Source organism: Equus quagga, chromosome 5 (genome assembly GCF_021613505.1).
Source record: "Equus quagga isolate Etosha38 chromosome 5, UCLA_HA_Equagga_1.0, whole genome shotgun sequence".
Taxonomy (NCBI): domain Eukaryota; kingdom Metazoa; phylum Chordata; class Mammalia; order Perissodactyla; family Equidae; genus Equus; species Equus quagga.
This window is the reverse complement of record NC_060271.1, coordinates 103,254,988-103,270,357: the sequence shown is the minus strand read 5'-3', so window position 1 is coordinate 103,270,357 and position 15,370 is coordinate 103,254,988. Positions and strand designations below refer to the sequence as shown.

The window sequence follows — 15,370 nt, the reverse complement described above, 5'->3', positions numbered from 1 at the left end:
AACATAAATCATTTCTTCAAAATGATAATAATAGAGCATATCTATTCCCAAACCAATGTGTCAAGATGCTTTGCTATATAATAAAAATGTCTTGAATGCTATGGCTTATTGGGCTTAAATTACTTTGACAAATCAAAGTAGAGATACATAAATATGTACTGACTTCCCTACTTTGTGTAAGGCACTATACTAGAACCATGAAGAATATCCAGAAATAGAAGACACACACTTACTGCCAACACAAGGCTTCTATTCTAATCAGATAGGTATCATAATTACAGGGCATATTAAGTGGCAATATAAGAAGGGTAACTGAAAGTAACGAGGTAAGATTTAGAAAATAGCGTCCTGAAACCACTGCCAGTAACGGTCACAAACTCCAATGATCAGTGAGCGACAGGGGCAGCAGAGGACTGGGTCTAAGGCAGTCCCTATTCAGCTTCAGCTGAGTTGTTGCCATGAGGGAATAAAAGCCCAGTGTTGCCAGATGATCTGCTTTTTCAAGAGAAGCCAGAAACCCCTATTTTTATGTGAAATCTCACTATTTTGAAGTGTTGACAACAAATTAAAGGAAAAAAAAAAAAAAACATTGTAGAGGCCAAATAAAACACAATTGTAGGCTAGATTTGACCTATCAGCTACCAGTTCACAACCTCTCCTCTAGAAGCCCGACTGACTCAATTCATGCATGGTAACTCTAGAAGTGGACTATAGATACACTGGCACAATTCATACTAACATTGCAATGAAACCCTAAAATTGGACAAATTCACTTATGTCCATTCAAAAGTCAACAAACATTAACAAAGCCCCTACCACGGGCCCTGCCTAATATCCCCAAATGACATCTCCTCTGCCCTAGCTCAGGTCTTGATTATCTCTTACCATTGACTTAGTTCCCAAGACTCCTAGGTTTAACACAATTTAGTAAAGTCATCTAGGCCCTGTTTCCTCTCAGGATTCGAACGAAAACATAAAAAGAAAAAACAGAAACACAAATTCCATCTTGCTCTAAATCAAACTTTCTGACAAGGGCTGCCAGATGCAGTAAAGTTAAACCAGGAGTGCCTGGAGGTGAAAGAGGATGCCTGCCAATGCACACCTTATTCAAAACTGGAGAGGACTGTTCGACAAAGTGAATGGGCACCCCCAGAAAGCACGTTCCCTTGTTGGACTCAGTAGGCTGGAGACAGGAGACACATGATGTCTTTTAGTAACGTTAAGATGGATCAGTAGTTTCCAGCATTATCAGTCATTATCAAGTTCCCTCATGAGCAGCCAATGATCATCATTATCTATTGCAGTAGGTGTGGCAAAATGGTGATATTCTATCATTAAGTAATTACACTTTTCAGAAAAACTATTAAAAAAAAAGCTTTCCCTCATCAGCTATTTGGTTACCCTGTTACTCAACCAGTACAGAATTATTTCCAGAAATTTACCAGTTTGCAGAATTTCACGCCATAGCAACCCTTGGTCATCACAAGTGACCAAACGATGATCTTCTAAGATGTTTAAAAAACATTTTTTTATTGTGGTCATAATTATTTGTAACATTGTGAAAATTTTTCAGTTGTACATTATTATTTGTCAGACACCATATAAGTGTGCCCCTTCACCCCTTGTGCCCACCCCCCAACTCCCTTCCCCCTGGTAACCATTAAACTGTTCTTTTTGTCCATAAGTTCATTTGTTCCACAAATAAGTGAAATCATACAGTGTTTCTTTCTCTGTCTGGCTTATTTCACTTAACATAACACCCTCAAGGTCCACCCATGTGGTTGCTAATTGGATGATTTTGTCTTTTTTATGGCTGAGTAGTATTCCATTGTGGATACATACATACATACATACACAGACACACCTTCTTTATCTAATCATCAGTTGATAGGCACCTGGATTTCTTCCACATCTTGGCTATTGTGAATAGTGTTACAATGAACATAGGGGAGAATAAGTCTCTTTGAATTGTTGCTTTCAAGTTCTTTGGATAAATACCCAGTAGTGGGATGGCTGGATCATATGGTATTTCTATTTTTAATTTTTTGAGAAATCTCCGTACTATTTTCCATAGTGGCAGCACCAGTTTGCATTCCCACTAGCACTGTATGAGGGTCTCTTTTTTCTCCACAACCTCTCCAACATTTGTTATTTTTTGTCTTGGTGATTATAGCCATTTTAATGGGTGTAAGGTGATATCTAAGTGTTTTTTTTTTTTAAGATTTTATTTTTCCTTTTTCTCCTAAAGTCCCCCAGTACATAGTTGTGTATTTTTAGTTGTGGGTCCTTCTAGTTGTGGCATGTGGGATACCGCCTCAGCATGGCTTGATGAGTGGTGCCACGTCCTTGCCCAGGATTCGAACTGGCAAAACCCTGGGTTGCCGAAGCAGAGGATGCAAACTTAATCACTCGGCCATGGGGTTGGCCCCTAAGTGTAGTTTTGATTTGCATGTTCCTGATGATTAGTGATGCTGAGCATCTTTTCATGTGCCTATTGGCCATGTGTATATCATCTCTGGAAAAATGTTCATATCCTCTGCCCATTTTTTGGTTGGGTTGTTTGTTTTTTTGTAGTTCAGTTGTGTGAGTTCTTTATATATTATGGAGATTAACCCTTCATTGGATATATGATTTGCAAATATCTTCTCCCAGTTGGTGGGTTGGTTTTCATTTTGATCCTGGTTTCCTTTGCTTTCTAGAAGCTCTTCAGTCTGATGAAGACCCACTTGTTTATTTATTTTTTTTGTTTCACTTATCCAAGTAGACGTGGTATTCAAACAGATTCCTTTAGGGCTGATGTCAAAGAGTGGACTGCCTATATTTTCTTCTAAAAGTTTTATGGTTTCGGGTCTCACATTCAAGTCTTTGGTCCATTTTGAGTATTTTTGTGTATGGAGAAAGATGCTGGTCTACTTTCACTATTTCGCATGTGGCTGTCCAGTTTTCCCAGCACCATTTATTGAAGAGATTTTCCTTTCTGCATTCTATGTTTTGGCTCCTTTGTCAAAGATTAGCTGTCTGTACATGTGTGGTTTTATTTCTGGGCTTTCAATTCTGTTTCATTGATCTGTGTGCCTGTTTTTGTACCAGTACCATGCTGTTTTGATTACTATAGCTTTGTAATCTTTTAAGATATTTTTAAAAATTAACTTTCCTTATATTGAAATAGAATTCACATAAAATAAAAATTCACCATTTTAAAGGGTACTATTCGGTGGTTTTTACAATATTCACAAAGTAGGAAACTATCATCACTACCTAATTTCAGGATTTTTTGTGTATGTGTGAGGAAGAGTGGCCCTGAGCTAACATCTGTTGCCAATCTTCCTCTTTTTGCTTGAGGAAGATTGCCCCTGAGCTAACATCGGTGCCAATCTTTCTCCATTTTGTACTTGGGACGCTGCCACAGCACAGCTGGATGAGCGCTGTGTGGGCCTGCGGCCAGGATCCAAACCTGCAAAACTCGGGTGGCCACAGCAGAGCGTGCAAACCTAGCCACTAAGCCACCAGGCCGGCCCCAAATTCCAGGATATTTTTATCACTTCAAAATGAAATTCTTCACATCAGTAGTCATTCCAAATCCTCTCACACTAGGCAAGCACTAATCTACTTTCTGTCTCTATGGATTTGCCTATTCTGGACATTTCATATTCAAGGGATCATGTAATACGCAGCCTTTTTGTCTGGATTCTTTCCTTTGACTGTTCTCAAGGTTCACCCATGTTACAACATTTATCAGTATGTCTTTCTTTTTATGGCTGAATAATATTCCATTGTATGGATAAAGCATATTTTAAAAATCCACTCTTCATTCAACAGACATTTGGATTATTTCTACTTTTTGGCTATTATGGATAATAACGCTATGAACATTCATGTAGAAGTTTTTGTGTGAATATGTTTTCATTTCTCTCAGGTATGTACCTAGAAGTGGTAATGCTGGGTCATATGGTAACTCTATGTTAACCTTTTGAGGAACTGCCAAAGTGGCAATACCGTTTTAGATTCTCACCAGCAATGTATAAGGGTTCCAGTTTCACCAATTCTCTAAATCCTCCCCAAAACTCGTTATTGTCCATCTTTTTTATTACAGCTGCCTTAGTGAGTACGAAATGATACCTCATTGTGGTTTTGATTTGCATTTCCCTAATGATTAATGACGTTAAACATTTTTTCATGTGTTTATTGGCTATTTCTACATCTTTTTTGGAGGAACGTACTCAAATTCTTTGTCCATTTTTTAATTGGGTTGTAGTGTTTCTGTTTTGTGTTGTTTTGTTTTTTGAGGAAGATTAGCCCTGAGCTAACATCTGCTGCCAATCCTCCTCTTTTTGCTGAGGAAGACTGGCCCTGACCTAACACCTGTGCCCATCTTCCTCTACTTTATATGCAGGACACCTGCCACAGCATGGCTTGATAAGTGGTGCCATGTCCGCACCTGGGATCCGAACCAATGAACCCCAGGTGGCCAAAGCAGAACGTGCAAACTTAACTGCTGCGCCACCGGGCCAGCCCCAATTGGGTTGTCTTTTTACCGTTAAGTTATAACAGCTCTTTATATATTCTGGATATAAGTCAAATATATGATTATCAGATATATCACTTGCAGATATTTTCTCCCATTCTGTCAGTTGTCTTTTCATTTTCTTGATGGTATCCTTTGGAATGTAGAAATTTTAAATTTTGATCACCTCTAATTTATCTGTCTTTTTTCTTTTGATGCTTATGCTTTAGGTGTCACATCTAAGAAACTGTTACCTAATCCAAGATCACAAAGATTTACACTTACATTTTCTTCTAAAAGATTTATCGTCTAGCTCTTACATTTAGGATTTTGATCCATTTTGAGTTAATTTTTGAATATGGTGTAAGATAGGAAGCAAAGTCACTCTTTTGTATGTGGACATTCAGTTGTAGAAGTACCATTTGTTGAACATATTGTTCAACATTGAATTTAATCGTCTTAGCATCTTTTTTACCAATGTTAGGTTTTATTTCTAGACTCTTAATTCCATTCCATTGATTTATATATGTCTGTCCTTATGCCAGTACACTGTTTTGACTGCTGCTTTGTAGTAAGTTTTGAAATTTGCACACGTGAGTCCTCCAACTCTGTTCTTTTTCAAGACTGTTTTGGCTATTCTGAGTCTCTTGCATTTCCATCTGAATTTTGGGGTCATCTTGTAAATTTCTGCAAAAAATTCAGATGGACTTTTAACAGAGATTATATTAAATCCGTAGATCAATTTGGGGAATGTTACCATCTTAACAATAATAGTTTTTCTAGTCTATGAACATGGAATACCTTTCCATTTACTTAGGGCTTCTTTAATTTCTTTCAACAATGTTTTATAATTTCCAGTGTACAAGGCTCGCACTTCTTTTGTTAAATTTCTTCCTAGGTATTTTAATCTTTTTGATGCTATTATAAATTGAACTGTTTTCTTAATTTCATCTTTAGGTTGTTCATTGTCAGTGTACAAAAATACAATTGATTTTTGTATATTGATCTGTGTCCTGTTTATTGCTGAACTCGTTTATTAGCTCTAACGTTTTGTGTGTGTGGATTCCTTAGGATTTTCTATATATAAGATCATGTCACTGAAAAACATAGTTTTGCATCTTCCTTTCCAACGTGGCTGACTTTCTTCTTTCTTTTTCTTGCCTAACTGCCCTACCTACAACCTTCAGTACAATGTTGAAAAGATGTGACAAGATTGGATATCCTTGTCTTGTTCCTGACAAGGATACATTGTACATTAAGTACATGGTTAGCTACAGGTTTTCCAGTGATACCCTTCACTAGGTCGAGAAAGTTCCCTTCCATTCCTAGTTTATTGAGCGTTTTTAACATGAAATGGTGTTGGATTTTGTCAAATGTTTTTCCTACATCTGCTTAAATGATTACATAGTTTTTGCCCTTTAGTCTCTTCATATAGCGTATTACATTAATTGATTTTCAATGGAAAAGTTGAAAAATATATATTCTATGTTTTAAAAGTGTAGACGTTACAGAGCATAACACTAAAGAAAGTTATTGCAAATGTAGAGCAAAATAACTAGCATGGAAGACTCTACTTGTTACTTAAGATAGAAAAGGTCCCTATATTTCTGTGCAATAGTATAAATGGGTCACGGACACCTGTTTCAGGTATTTTTTATTTTTGAATACTTCATTCATATTTTCTGTCCCTGTCCACTATTAAAGCTAATGAGGAGGGAAATTAAGTAGAAGTACAGTGAGAAAGAGGTTGTGACTGACTGACAAACTACATTATCAATTCCTAAATTATTGATAGTAAATGTTAATGTGAATCATTGATGTTAAATCTGAATGTGATTAATGAAAAAGGTCATTAATGGTGCTAATATATTTGGAAAAGCTCATGTCAATGAAAACATGTCCTGTTTGGGAAGGATGGATCAGAGAGAATGCAAGTAAAAAGGAGAGTAACAATAGAAAAGAGTAAGTAGTAATTAAGTTAGAAATGCAGAGAACAGAAAGGCTGACAAATAACTCCAGCTAGAATCAATCCTTATCACAAGAAAAACACCAGAGAATTTTCCTGTTCCTGCACCTCCTTCTCCACCAAGCCCCCAACATATAGTTGATAGGAACTTGGTATTCAGCTGCAAACTAACAACTGCTACCAAAGCGTTTCCCTTCTATTCACTGAGAATATACTTTTTCTCTTCTTTCTGGCATGAAAAAGCTTCCATACAGGCTTCTGTAAGATATAGAAGAGTCAGGTAAATGAAAAGAAAATCAGGTTTCACAAACCTGTGTGTGTATGGATAAGTGTGTATGCATGTATATCTGTTCATGTGTACATATGTATATATTTTTCTTACATATGTATGATTCTTTCTTTTTTTTTCCCAAAGATTGGGAACTGAGCTAACATCTGTTGCCAATCTTCTTTTTCTCCTCCCCTTCCCCCTCCTTCTTTCTTTCCTTTCCTCCTCCTCCTCCGTCCTCCCCCCTCCTCCTGCTCCCCCTCTTCCTCCTCCCCCAAACCCCCCAGTACATGGTTGTACATTCTAGTTGTAGGTCTGTCTGGTTGTGCCACGTGGGATGCCACCTCAGCATGGCCTGACAAGCAGTACCATGTCCATGCCCAGGATCTGAACCAGTGAGACCCTGGGCCGCCGAAGCAGAGCACACGAACTTAACCACTTGGCCCTGGGGCAGGCCCCTGATTTTTCTTATATAATATAAATGCTCCCTTGACAAATATTTAAAAAATATGAATGGAGAGCCCACAATGTGCAATCACTTTGTGGTATGGTCATTTACACATCATGCACCTTCACCCTTAATACACAGTCATGTCCTTGAGCTTGGGATCTGCATATAATATTATAAAATATTTTGTCTAGGGTATACGGTGGCAGTTAATAGTAGAAAGAAATACTTTTTGAAAAAGTTAAATGAGATTTGGATTCTAATTTGCCTTCCATGACTTCTTAGACATGTGACCTTGAAAAGGACACTTAAAACTTTATGTCACAAGTCCCTTATCTGTAATTCCAAAAAGACTGTACTGGGATTTCTGGGTCTACGATCAAGGGGAGGCCAACCATGTTCCGAAGTTCATGGTGACCTGCTTTTAAAGTAGCAAAACACCTTTCCCATGAGAAGACAAAAGAAGAAAGAGAGCTTCTACTAGCCCATACACCACCTACATGTGAATTAGAAAAAAGTACTCTTCCTGTGAGTGAATAAGCTCAAACTAACACATGTAATAAGGAGAGCATGGCTGGGTTTCAGCACCACACAGCTCTCAGCCTGGCGCCCTTGTGCAAATCTCACAGCTACCAAAGGGCCTGGAGACGTTGCATCAACAGAGGCAGAGAGTACACACGGCAGCGTTACTGGGAATATCTGAAAGGCTTTTTTCCTTCCTCTGAAACCCACTGCCCACTGTGAACCAGAGTTGCACTGACAGAAGCAAACTAAAGATATACCAGATAGAAATATAAACCCAGTGTGTGTCTTAGAAGGACCCTCAAGCGGCATAATCAGTGGAGTCTCTGGGAAAGATGGAAAGATGAGTTACCTGCCTTGCAATGAGGATGCAGCGAAAGAAGATCAGGTATTCCACAGTTACTGAACATAAAAAGGAGAATGCCCAAAAATGTCTCAGTTTCCAAAAACTGCCCAGAAAATTCTCAGTTTCCATATTATGTACCTAAAAAATTACTTTCCGGTACCTAAATTTTTAACTAAACTAGCTTCATCTCCAAAAAAAATGTCAAAGATTATCTCTTGTCACCATCTTTACCAACACCTCTCTATTCTCGAGCCACCACCATCTCTTGGAAGAACTATTACAATAGCCTATTGATGGCTGTCTTCTGTCCCTCTTGCCACCTTATAATTGAGTCTCCACTTCTGACTACAACAGTCAGATCTCATCACTCCTCTACTGTGAAATTCTCTCATGTAGGATTTTCAATAGCAGTTGGAGCCATAGTTTCAAACCCTAGGTCCGTCCCACCTATACCCATGGAGGATGTGGCTCATCCAGGCATTTCCAGACTCATGAGACACGACATCACAGGATATGGAATCTGGCTTCTTTAGCAGCTGTCCATGGGTTATACCAACACCTGCCCAAGTTACCTTAATGCCCCAACAGCTGAACTTTGACGAGTAACAGACAGGAAATGAGACTGATTCAAGAAGTGGTAGTTTCCCATGGCCTGGCTAAAAGATGACCACATGGCTATAAGATATGCCACATGAGCAGACACTCAGCTAAGTTTCCCTACAAGGGTAAGGCCCACTTGGTAATGTCTTTCCTCTTTCCTTCATTCTTGCTGCTTTGGGCTGGTATCACTCAATAAAAACTTAGCACTCAGGCCACTCCTCCAGCTTTGTTTTCCAAGGAACAGGGCCAAAACTCTGCATGGTAGGTAATGCACCTTCTCTGTATTCCTATAACACCCAAAACTTTCCCCTATAAGAGCAGAGATTCTGGAGTCAGAAAGATGATAGTTATGTGTCCTTAGACAAAGTTATTTTGCCTCTCTGAGTCTTGTTTTCCTTATCTGTAAAGTGGGGATTATAATAACGGAAGCTACCTCACGGGATTCTGAGCATTAACTGAGATAATTAATGTAAATGATGGCAGGCACATGGAAAATACTCAATAAGACAATGATTATTATGATTATGTCTTATTTATCCTTGTATTTCTAGTGCTTAATACATCGTCTGCAACATAGTAGGTATACCTAATGAATAACATGTTTACAGCAATACATTTCTCTATATTTTAAAAATGTCTAATAGGTGGTGAAGATTGAGAGATTTGTATGGTCTCAATACAAAAGATTGAGGAATCTGTAAAAACAAATTAAATACATACATGAATGCTTCCTGGAAAATTTTCCTTTACTGCAAAATTAAGTTCATTTTACTTGTGTTTTCTTCTCTTCTAACTTATCAGGAAAAACAATTAAATCAAAAATATAGATGTAGTCACCATTAGGCACAAGATACATCCCTCAGAAGATGTGTACAAGTCAGATTTCTGTAAACCAAACCATATTTCACATGCAATCAGGAAAAATCAGTCTTTAAATTACTTCAACAGAGAATATTGTAGTAAACTGTTTTGTAAAATCGAGAGTTCTTTACATTCACTGATTATATTGATTTATAATTTTGGTGTATCTTAGATTAGGTTTTTTTAAGGAAGGAAACATAACAATCAATATATTAAAAGTCAAAGTATGGATCATTATAGCTATGATGTTTATTTTCTCTAGTAAAGCAAACAAACTGAATAGAAACAAAAAGATTCCTCCATAACCAGGGTTAAAAAGGATGACCGCCGAAAATAAAACTATATATAAGCACTCATACATACTTATGCAGTCTTTGTGGATATGTGTGCATGTAAATGCTACACACATATAAAGCCCACATAGAAAAAAGAGGAAGAAAATCATCAGAATGGGCCAATAATGATTACATCTGTATGGGAGTTTGACAGGTGACTTCTACTTTTTTGTTTATGCTTTTCTTTATTTCAAAATTTCTTCAGTGCACATGTGTTACTATTTAAAAGGCCTCAAAAAAGACTTTTTAAAAAAATGAACCACTTATTTCTGATACTTCGGTTTGGCTAAAAAGTTGCAAAAGTCAGCAGGTTTCACTCTCTGAAAGCCCTTTCACAGAGAACATTCCTTTGTTCATCTTGAATTAATGGCTTGAAGAAAACAATACCGATATTTTTGGCAATCAGTTTTATGATCTCTAGTTTTCCTGATGGTCAAGCCACATTCCTACCTCTATGACTCTACTGACGGTACACAGGTAATACTCTGCTTCTTGTAAATGAGAAAGGTAAACACTGTGTCCTCAGGACTACTTAGGCAATACTCCCAGACAGAATTTCAGACGTTTGTCTTTCTTACAGGAAGATGCACAATTTTCCAGGAAAGAGTTGGCAACCCTGAGGATTCCTCTTTACATTAAGACTCTGCACCTTTGGCTACATGGCAATATACTGACTCAATTAGAGGCTTATCATACAGTTATGAAATGGTTTCTGTAGCTCACTAATTGGAAAGCCTGGCTTTCTAGTAAATTCTCCATTTTGTAGGTAAAGCATTACAGTTCACCTTCTTTTCACCTCTCTCTTTGCTAGTCAAGCACCTACAAACCATAGGTTAGTCTCCTCTGTTCTAGAAGGCATAATGATGTAGGAAAACAATAAAATCATGCTGTTTCTCCCAGGAATCATGAAAAAACATGTGAAGGATTACTTTCTTTCATCCAACAACTATACTGGGTATTGCCAACTATCTTTAGAGTTCTGAATCAAAAAGTTTCTCAATACTGATCATATTACCAAAAAAAGCGACTCGGTATTTAACTTCCTGCATTTTAATGCTTTGTGAGTGTTGATTTTTTTCATCTTTTCATAGAGTATATTTATAGTATTCACACAATACACTGATAACCAGAACCTACAGCATCCAAAAGAAAGACACATTAAGATAATAAGAGTCGTTCTGCTTCCAGTTCAACGTCACTAATTATTAGGAAAATGCAAATCAAAGCCAGAATGAGACACTACTTCACACATGTTAGGACGGCTATGATAAAAAAAAAAAGAAATGGAAAATAAGTGTTGGCGAGGATGTGAAGAAAATGGAACTCCTGTGTGCTGCTGACAGGAGTATAAACGCTGCTGTGACTGTGGAATACAGTTCGGCAGCACCTCAAAAAGTTAAACACAGAATTACCATGTGATATACAGAGAAGAACTGAGAGCAGGGACTCAAACAGATACTTGTACACCAACGTTCACTGCAACATTATTTGCAATAGCCAAAAGGAAAAAACCTAAATGTCCATCAACAGATGAACAGATAAAGAAAATATCATATACACATACAATGGAACATATTATTCAGCCTTCAAAAAAATGAAATTATGATACATGCTATACACCATGGATGAACCCTGAAAACACTAAGGGAAATAATCCAGACATGAAAGGACAAATATTGTACGATTTGATTTCACTTAAATGAGGTACCTGGAATAGGCAGATTCATGGAGACAGAAAGGAGAACAGAGGTTACCAAGGGCTGGGGAAGGGGATGACGGGGAGTTACTATTTAATGGGTACAGAGCTTCCATTTGGGATGATGAAATAGTTCTGAAAATGAACAGTGGTGATGATTGCACAACACTGCGAATATACTTAATGCCACTGACTTGTATGCTTAAAAAGGATTAAAACGGTAAATTTTTAAAAAGAGATAATAGACAGTTTAAACAAAAATAATGTAGTGTGGGTTTACAACATACATAAAAGTTAAATGCATAATAACAGCACAAAGATTGAGCGGAGAGAAACGGAAGTACGTACTGTTAGGTTCTTATACTTTAAGTGAAGTGGTGTAACATCACTTGGGGGTAGACTGTGATATTAAAGGCCCTAGAGCAATCACTAAAATAAAACAAATAAGCCAACAAAGGAGACAGAACGCAACCATAAGATACCAAGAGTCAAAATGGAGCTGGATGCCAGGATTTATCCCTTAGAGAAACTCCTTGATAAAATGTGGTACCTATTTTTTATCATCCAGTGAAAGGTTAGTTTATTAAAACCTACTCAGAAGTATAATTAAGTCAATGAAAATAAATGGCAAAAGCACTTACTGCCCAGACCGGTGATGTAAAGCCCAGAATCGCAGCCTTAGCCCCATCAGCAATATAAGGAATAACATTTCCGCCTAGACGTGTATCTCTGTACAAGGCTCTCAGGATATTTAAAGCGTGAACCTAGAATCAAAAGTTCAAACTTAGTTGTGGGTTGAAGACCATGGTCATTCTAAATCTGTACGAAGTCAATAGCATAGCCTCAAAACAAAAAAAAACCCAAATTACAAGAAATAATCCACAAATGAAACAGATTTTAATAAAACACACCTAATAACTGATAAATCAATTTTTTAAAAGTTAATAAGATTTGAACAATGAAATTAAAAAGTTTGATCCAGCAGACATACGTAGAATCCTGTACCTAACGAATAGAGACAACATACTCTTTTCAAGCACACACGAAACATTTATTTTTTTAAATGACCTGAAACCTAGCTACAAATAAAGTCTTATCAAATACCAAATAATTAATATCTTACAGATTATGCTCTGATTATAGTGAATTAAGTTAGAAATTGTTTTCTTTAAAAACTTTAAACACTGACACATTTTAAAACACTGGCCAAAGAAAAAATGTTTTAATCGTTACAGCTGAACAATAACAAAGATACTACACATCAACACTTTTGGGATGCACTTTAGGTATCCTATGTATCCTTGAGGTAATGCATACCTCAAATGCTTCTATCTAAAAAAAGACTAAAAATAAATGTGCTAAATGTCCAATTAAGACACTAGAAAAAGAACAATAAACTCAAAATAGAGAAGAAAATAAAAAAAGAGCAGAAAATCTGAAAATAGCAATGACATAACTAAGAGGATTAACAAAACCAAAAGCTGATTCTTTGAAATACAAACAAACCTCTGCCAAAACTAACCAAGAAGAGAGAGAAGAAAATAAGCAATATCATGAAGACCAAAGAGGACATGACTACAGATACATCAGAGAATAAAGCAAAAATAACACTGTGAATAATACTACCCTAATCAATTTGAGAAATTAAGGCAAAACAAATAATTTCCTAGAAAACAGAATTCATCAAAACAAATTCAAGGAGAAATCGAAAAGCCAGACAGATATTACCATTACATAAAGAAAATCAATAGTTAAAAATCTTACCCACAGACGAAAAAGAAAACAAAAAACCAAATCCAACAAAATAACCACAACAGTTAAAAAAGAAAAAAAGATCCACGATTTTATGGATGAATTCTACCAAAAATTCAAAGAATAGACAACCCCATGAATCCTAGCAAATAGTCAAAGAATAGATAATCCCAACCTTATATAAACTGTTTAGAGAAGACTCCCAAATTTCTTTTCTAAGTTTGGTACAGCCTGGCTATCAAAACAAGGTCAGGACAACTACTTTGGGAAGATGGTAGTATCTACTAAAGCTGAACATACACATATCCCATAACAATTCTTGGGTATCTACTCAAATGAAATGTACATATATGTTCACCATTAGGCATGCACAAGAATGTCCTTAAAAGTACTATTCTTAATAACCCAAATTTAAAAACGATCCAAATATTCATCAAGAGAAGAATGGATAAATAAATTGTATAGTATTATAGAGCAATGAAAATGAATAAGTTACAATATGGATGGATATCATAAACATAATGTTGGTCAAAAGAAGCCATATCAAGAGTATCTAATGTATGATTTCATTTATATAAAATTCAAAAAAACAGGTAAAACTAAGGTGTTAAAGTTAGGCTAGTAGTTACTCTCAGGGAAAAGGTGCTGATTAAAAGGCAGCAAGAGGGGGCTTTCAGGTGCTAAAATGTTCTCTTCCTTGTGGGTTACACAAGTGCCCTCATTTTGTGAACTTGACTGAGGTACACATATGATCTGCACATGACTTTGTATATACACTGTAATTCAATAAAAAATTTCACATAAAAAATAGGGATAGGTACAGCATGAAAAAGGAAAATCACAGGCCAATTTCACTTATGAATACAGTGAAAATATGTAAAAATATTGTTTTGAAAATTTTTAAGTGAATTTAGCAATGTGTAAAAAAAAATTCATCACATCAAAGTTGGGGGTTCATTCTCTAGATGCAAAGACCGAATTATATTCAAAAGTCTATATAATTTAGGATGTTTGAAAATTCCAGAAGAAAACATTTATCTCAAAAGATGCTTGAAAGGATTCAATAAAATTCAATGTCCTTAATCAGATATAAGACAGGTTAAAACCCACAGCAAATATCAGAAACAATATAAGGATGCCTACTATCTTTATTTCTATACAAAACTGTACCAACAAGTTCCAGGCAGCAGAATAAGATAAGAAAATTTTTTTAAGAACAAGAATTCAAAAGGTAAAACAAATTTAGCATTACTGAGGATATGATTGTCTATAAAAAAAAATTCCAAAAGGATTTACGGACAAGTCATGAGTTGTATTACAACAATTCAGGTAGGATGCTGACTAAAAGCACAACAATAACAAAAAACTGCATTTTACACACTAGCAACATGTAATTTTTAAAATAGCATTTATAATTGCAAGAATAAATATGAAATATGTAGAAATAAATCTCTCAAAAGATCTATAAGACTTTTACAGAAAATTATTTTTAAAAATAATTAAAGACATTAAGGAAGATCCAAATAAATGGAGAAATAAGCCATGCTCGTGGACTGGAAGATTCAATACATTAAAAAAGTCATTTTGGGGGCCTGCCCAATGGCATAGTGATTAATTTCACATGCTCTGCTTTGGCAGCCTGGGGTTCACAGGTTTGGATCCCAGGCATGGATTTACACTCCGCTCATCAAACCCTGCTGTGGCAGCATCCCACATACAAAATAGAGGAAGACTGGCACAGATGTTAGCTCAGTGACAATGTTCCTCAAGCTAAAAGAGGAAGATTGGTAATGGATGTTACCTCAGAGACAATCTTCCTCACCAAAAAAAAAAAAAAAGGTCATTTTCCACAAATAAATCAATAAATTTAAATTCCAACCAAAATTCAAAAAAGGCCTTTTGTTGAACCTAACAAGCTGATTCTAAAACTTATATGAAAGAGCAATGGGACAAATACAGCCAAGATAGTTCTGAAGAAAAAAAAGGGAGCTTCACCCTACCAGATATCACAACTTGTTAAAAAGATGTAGTAAGTAAAATAGTGATTTTGGCCCAGGGATAGACTAATAGAC

At 36.3% G+C, this 15,370-nt stretch overlaps 1 protein-coding gene across 8 annotated transcripts in view; it reads right to left on the bottom strand.

Annotated features, from left to right (window-relative positions):
- THADA (THADA armadillo repeat containing) overlaps positions 1 to 15,370 on the bottom strand; it is a 308,391-nt gene that overhangs the window by 217,938 nt on the left and 75,083 nt on the right. For all 8 annotated transcript variants that reach the window (XR_006888570.1, XR_006888569.1, XM_046660638.1 and 5 more), the window contains exon 25: positions 12,188 to 12,310. Coding sequence is in view for 6 of the 8 variants with exons in the window: in XM_046660638.1 (XP_046516594.1) it covers positions 12,188 to 12,310 (123 nt within the window). In the remaining 2 variants the exon portion in view is untranslated. The remainder of the gene's footprint in view (positions 1 to 12,187; positions 12,311 to 15,370) is intronic.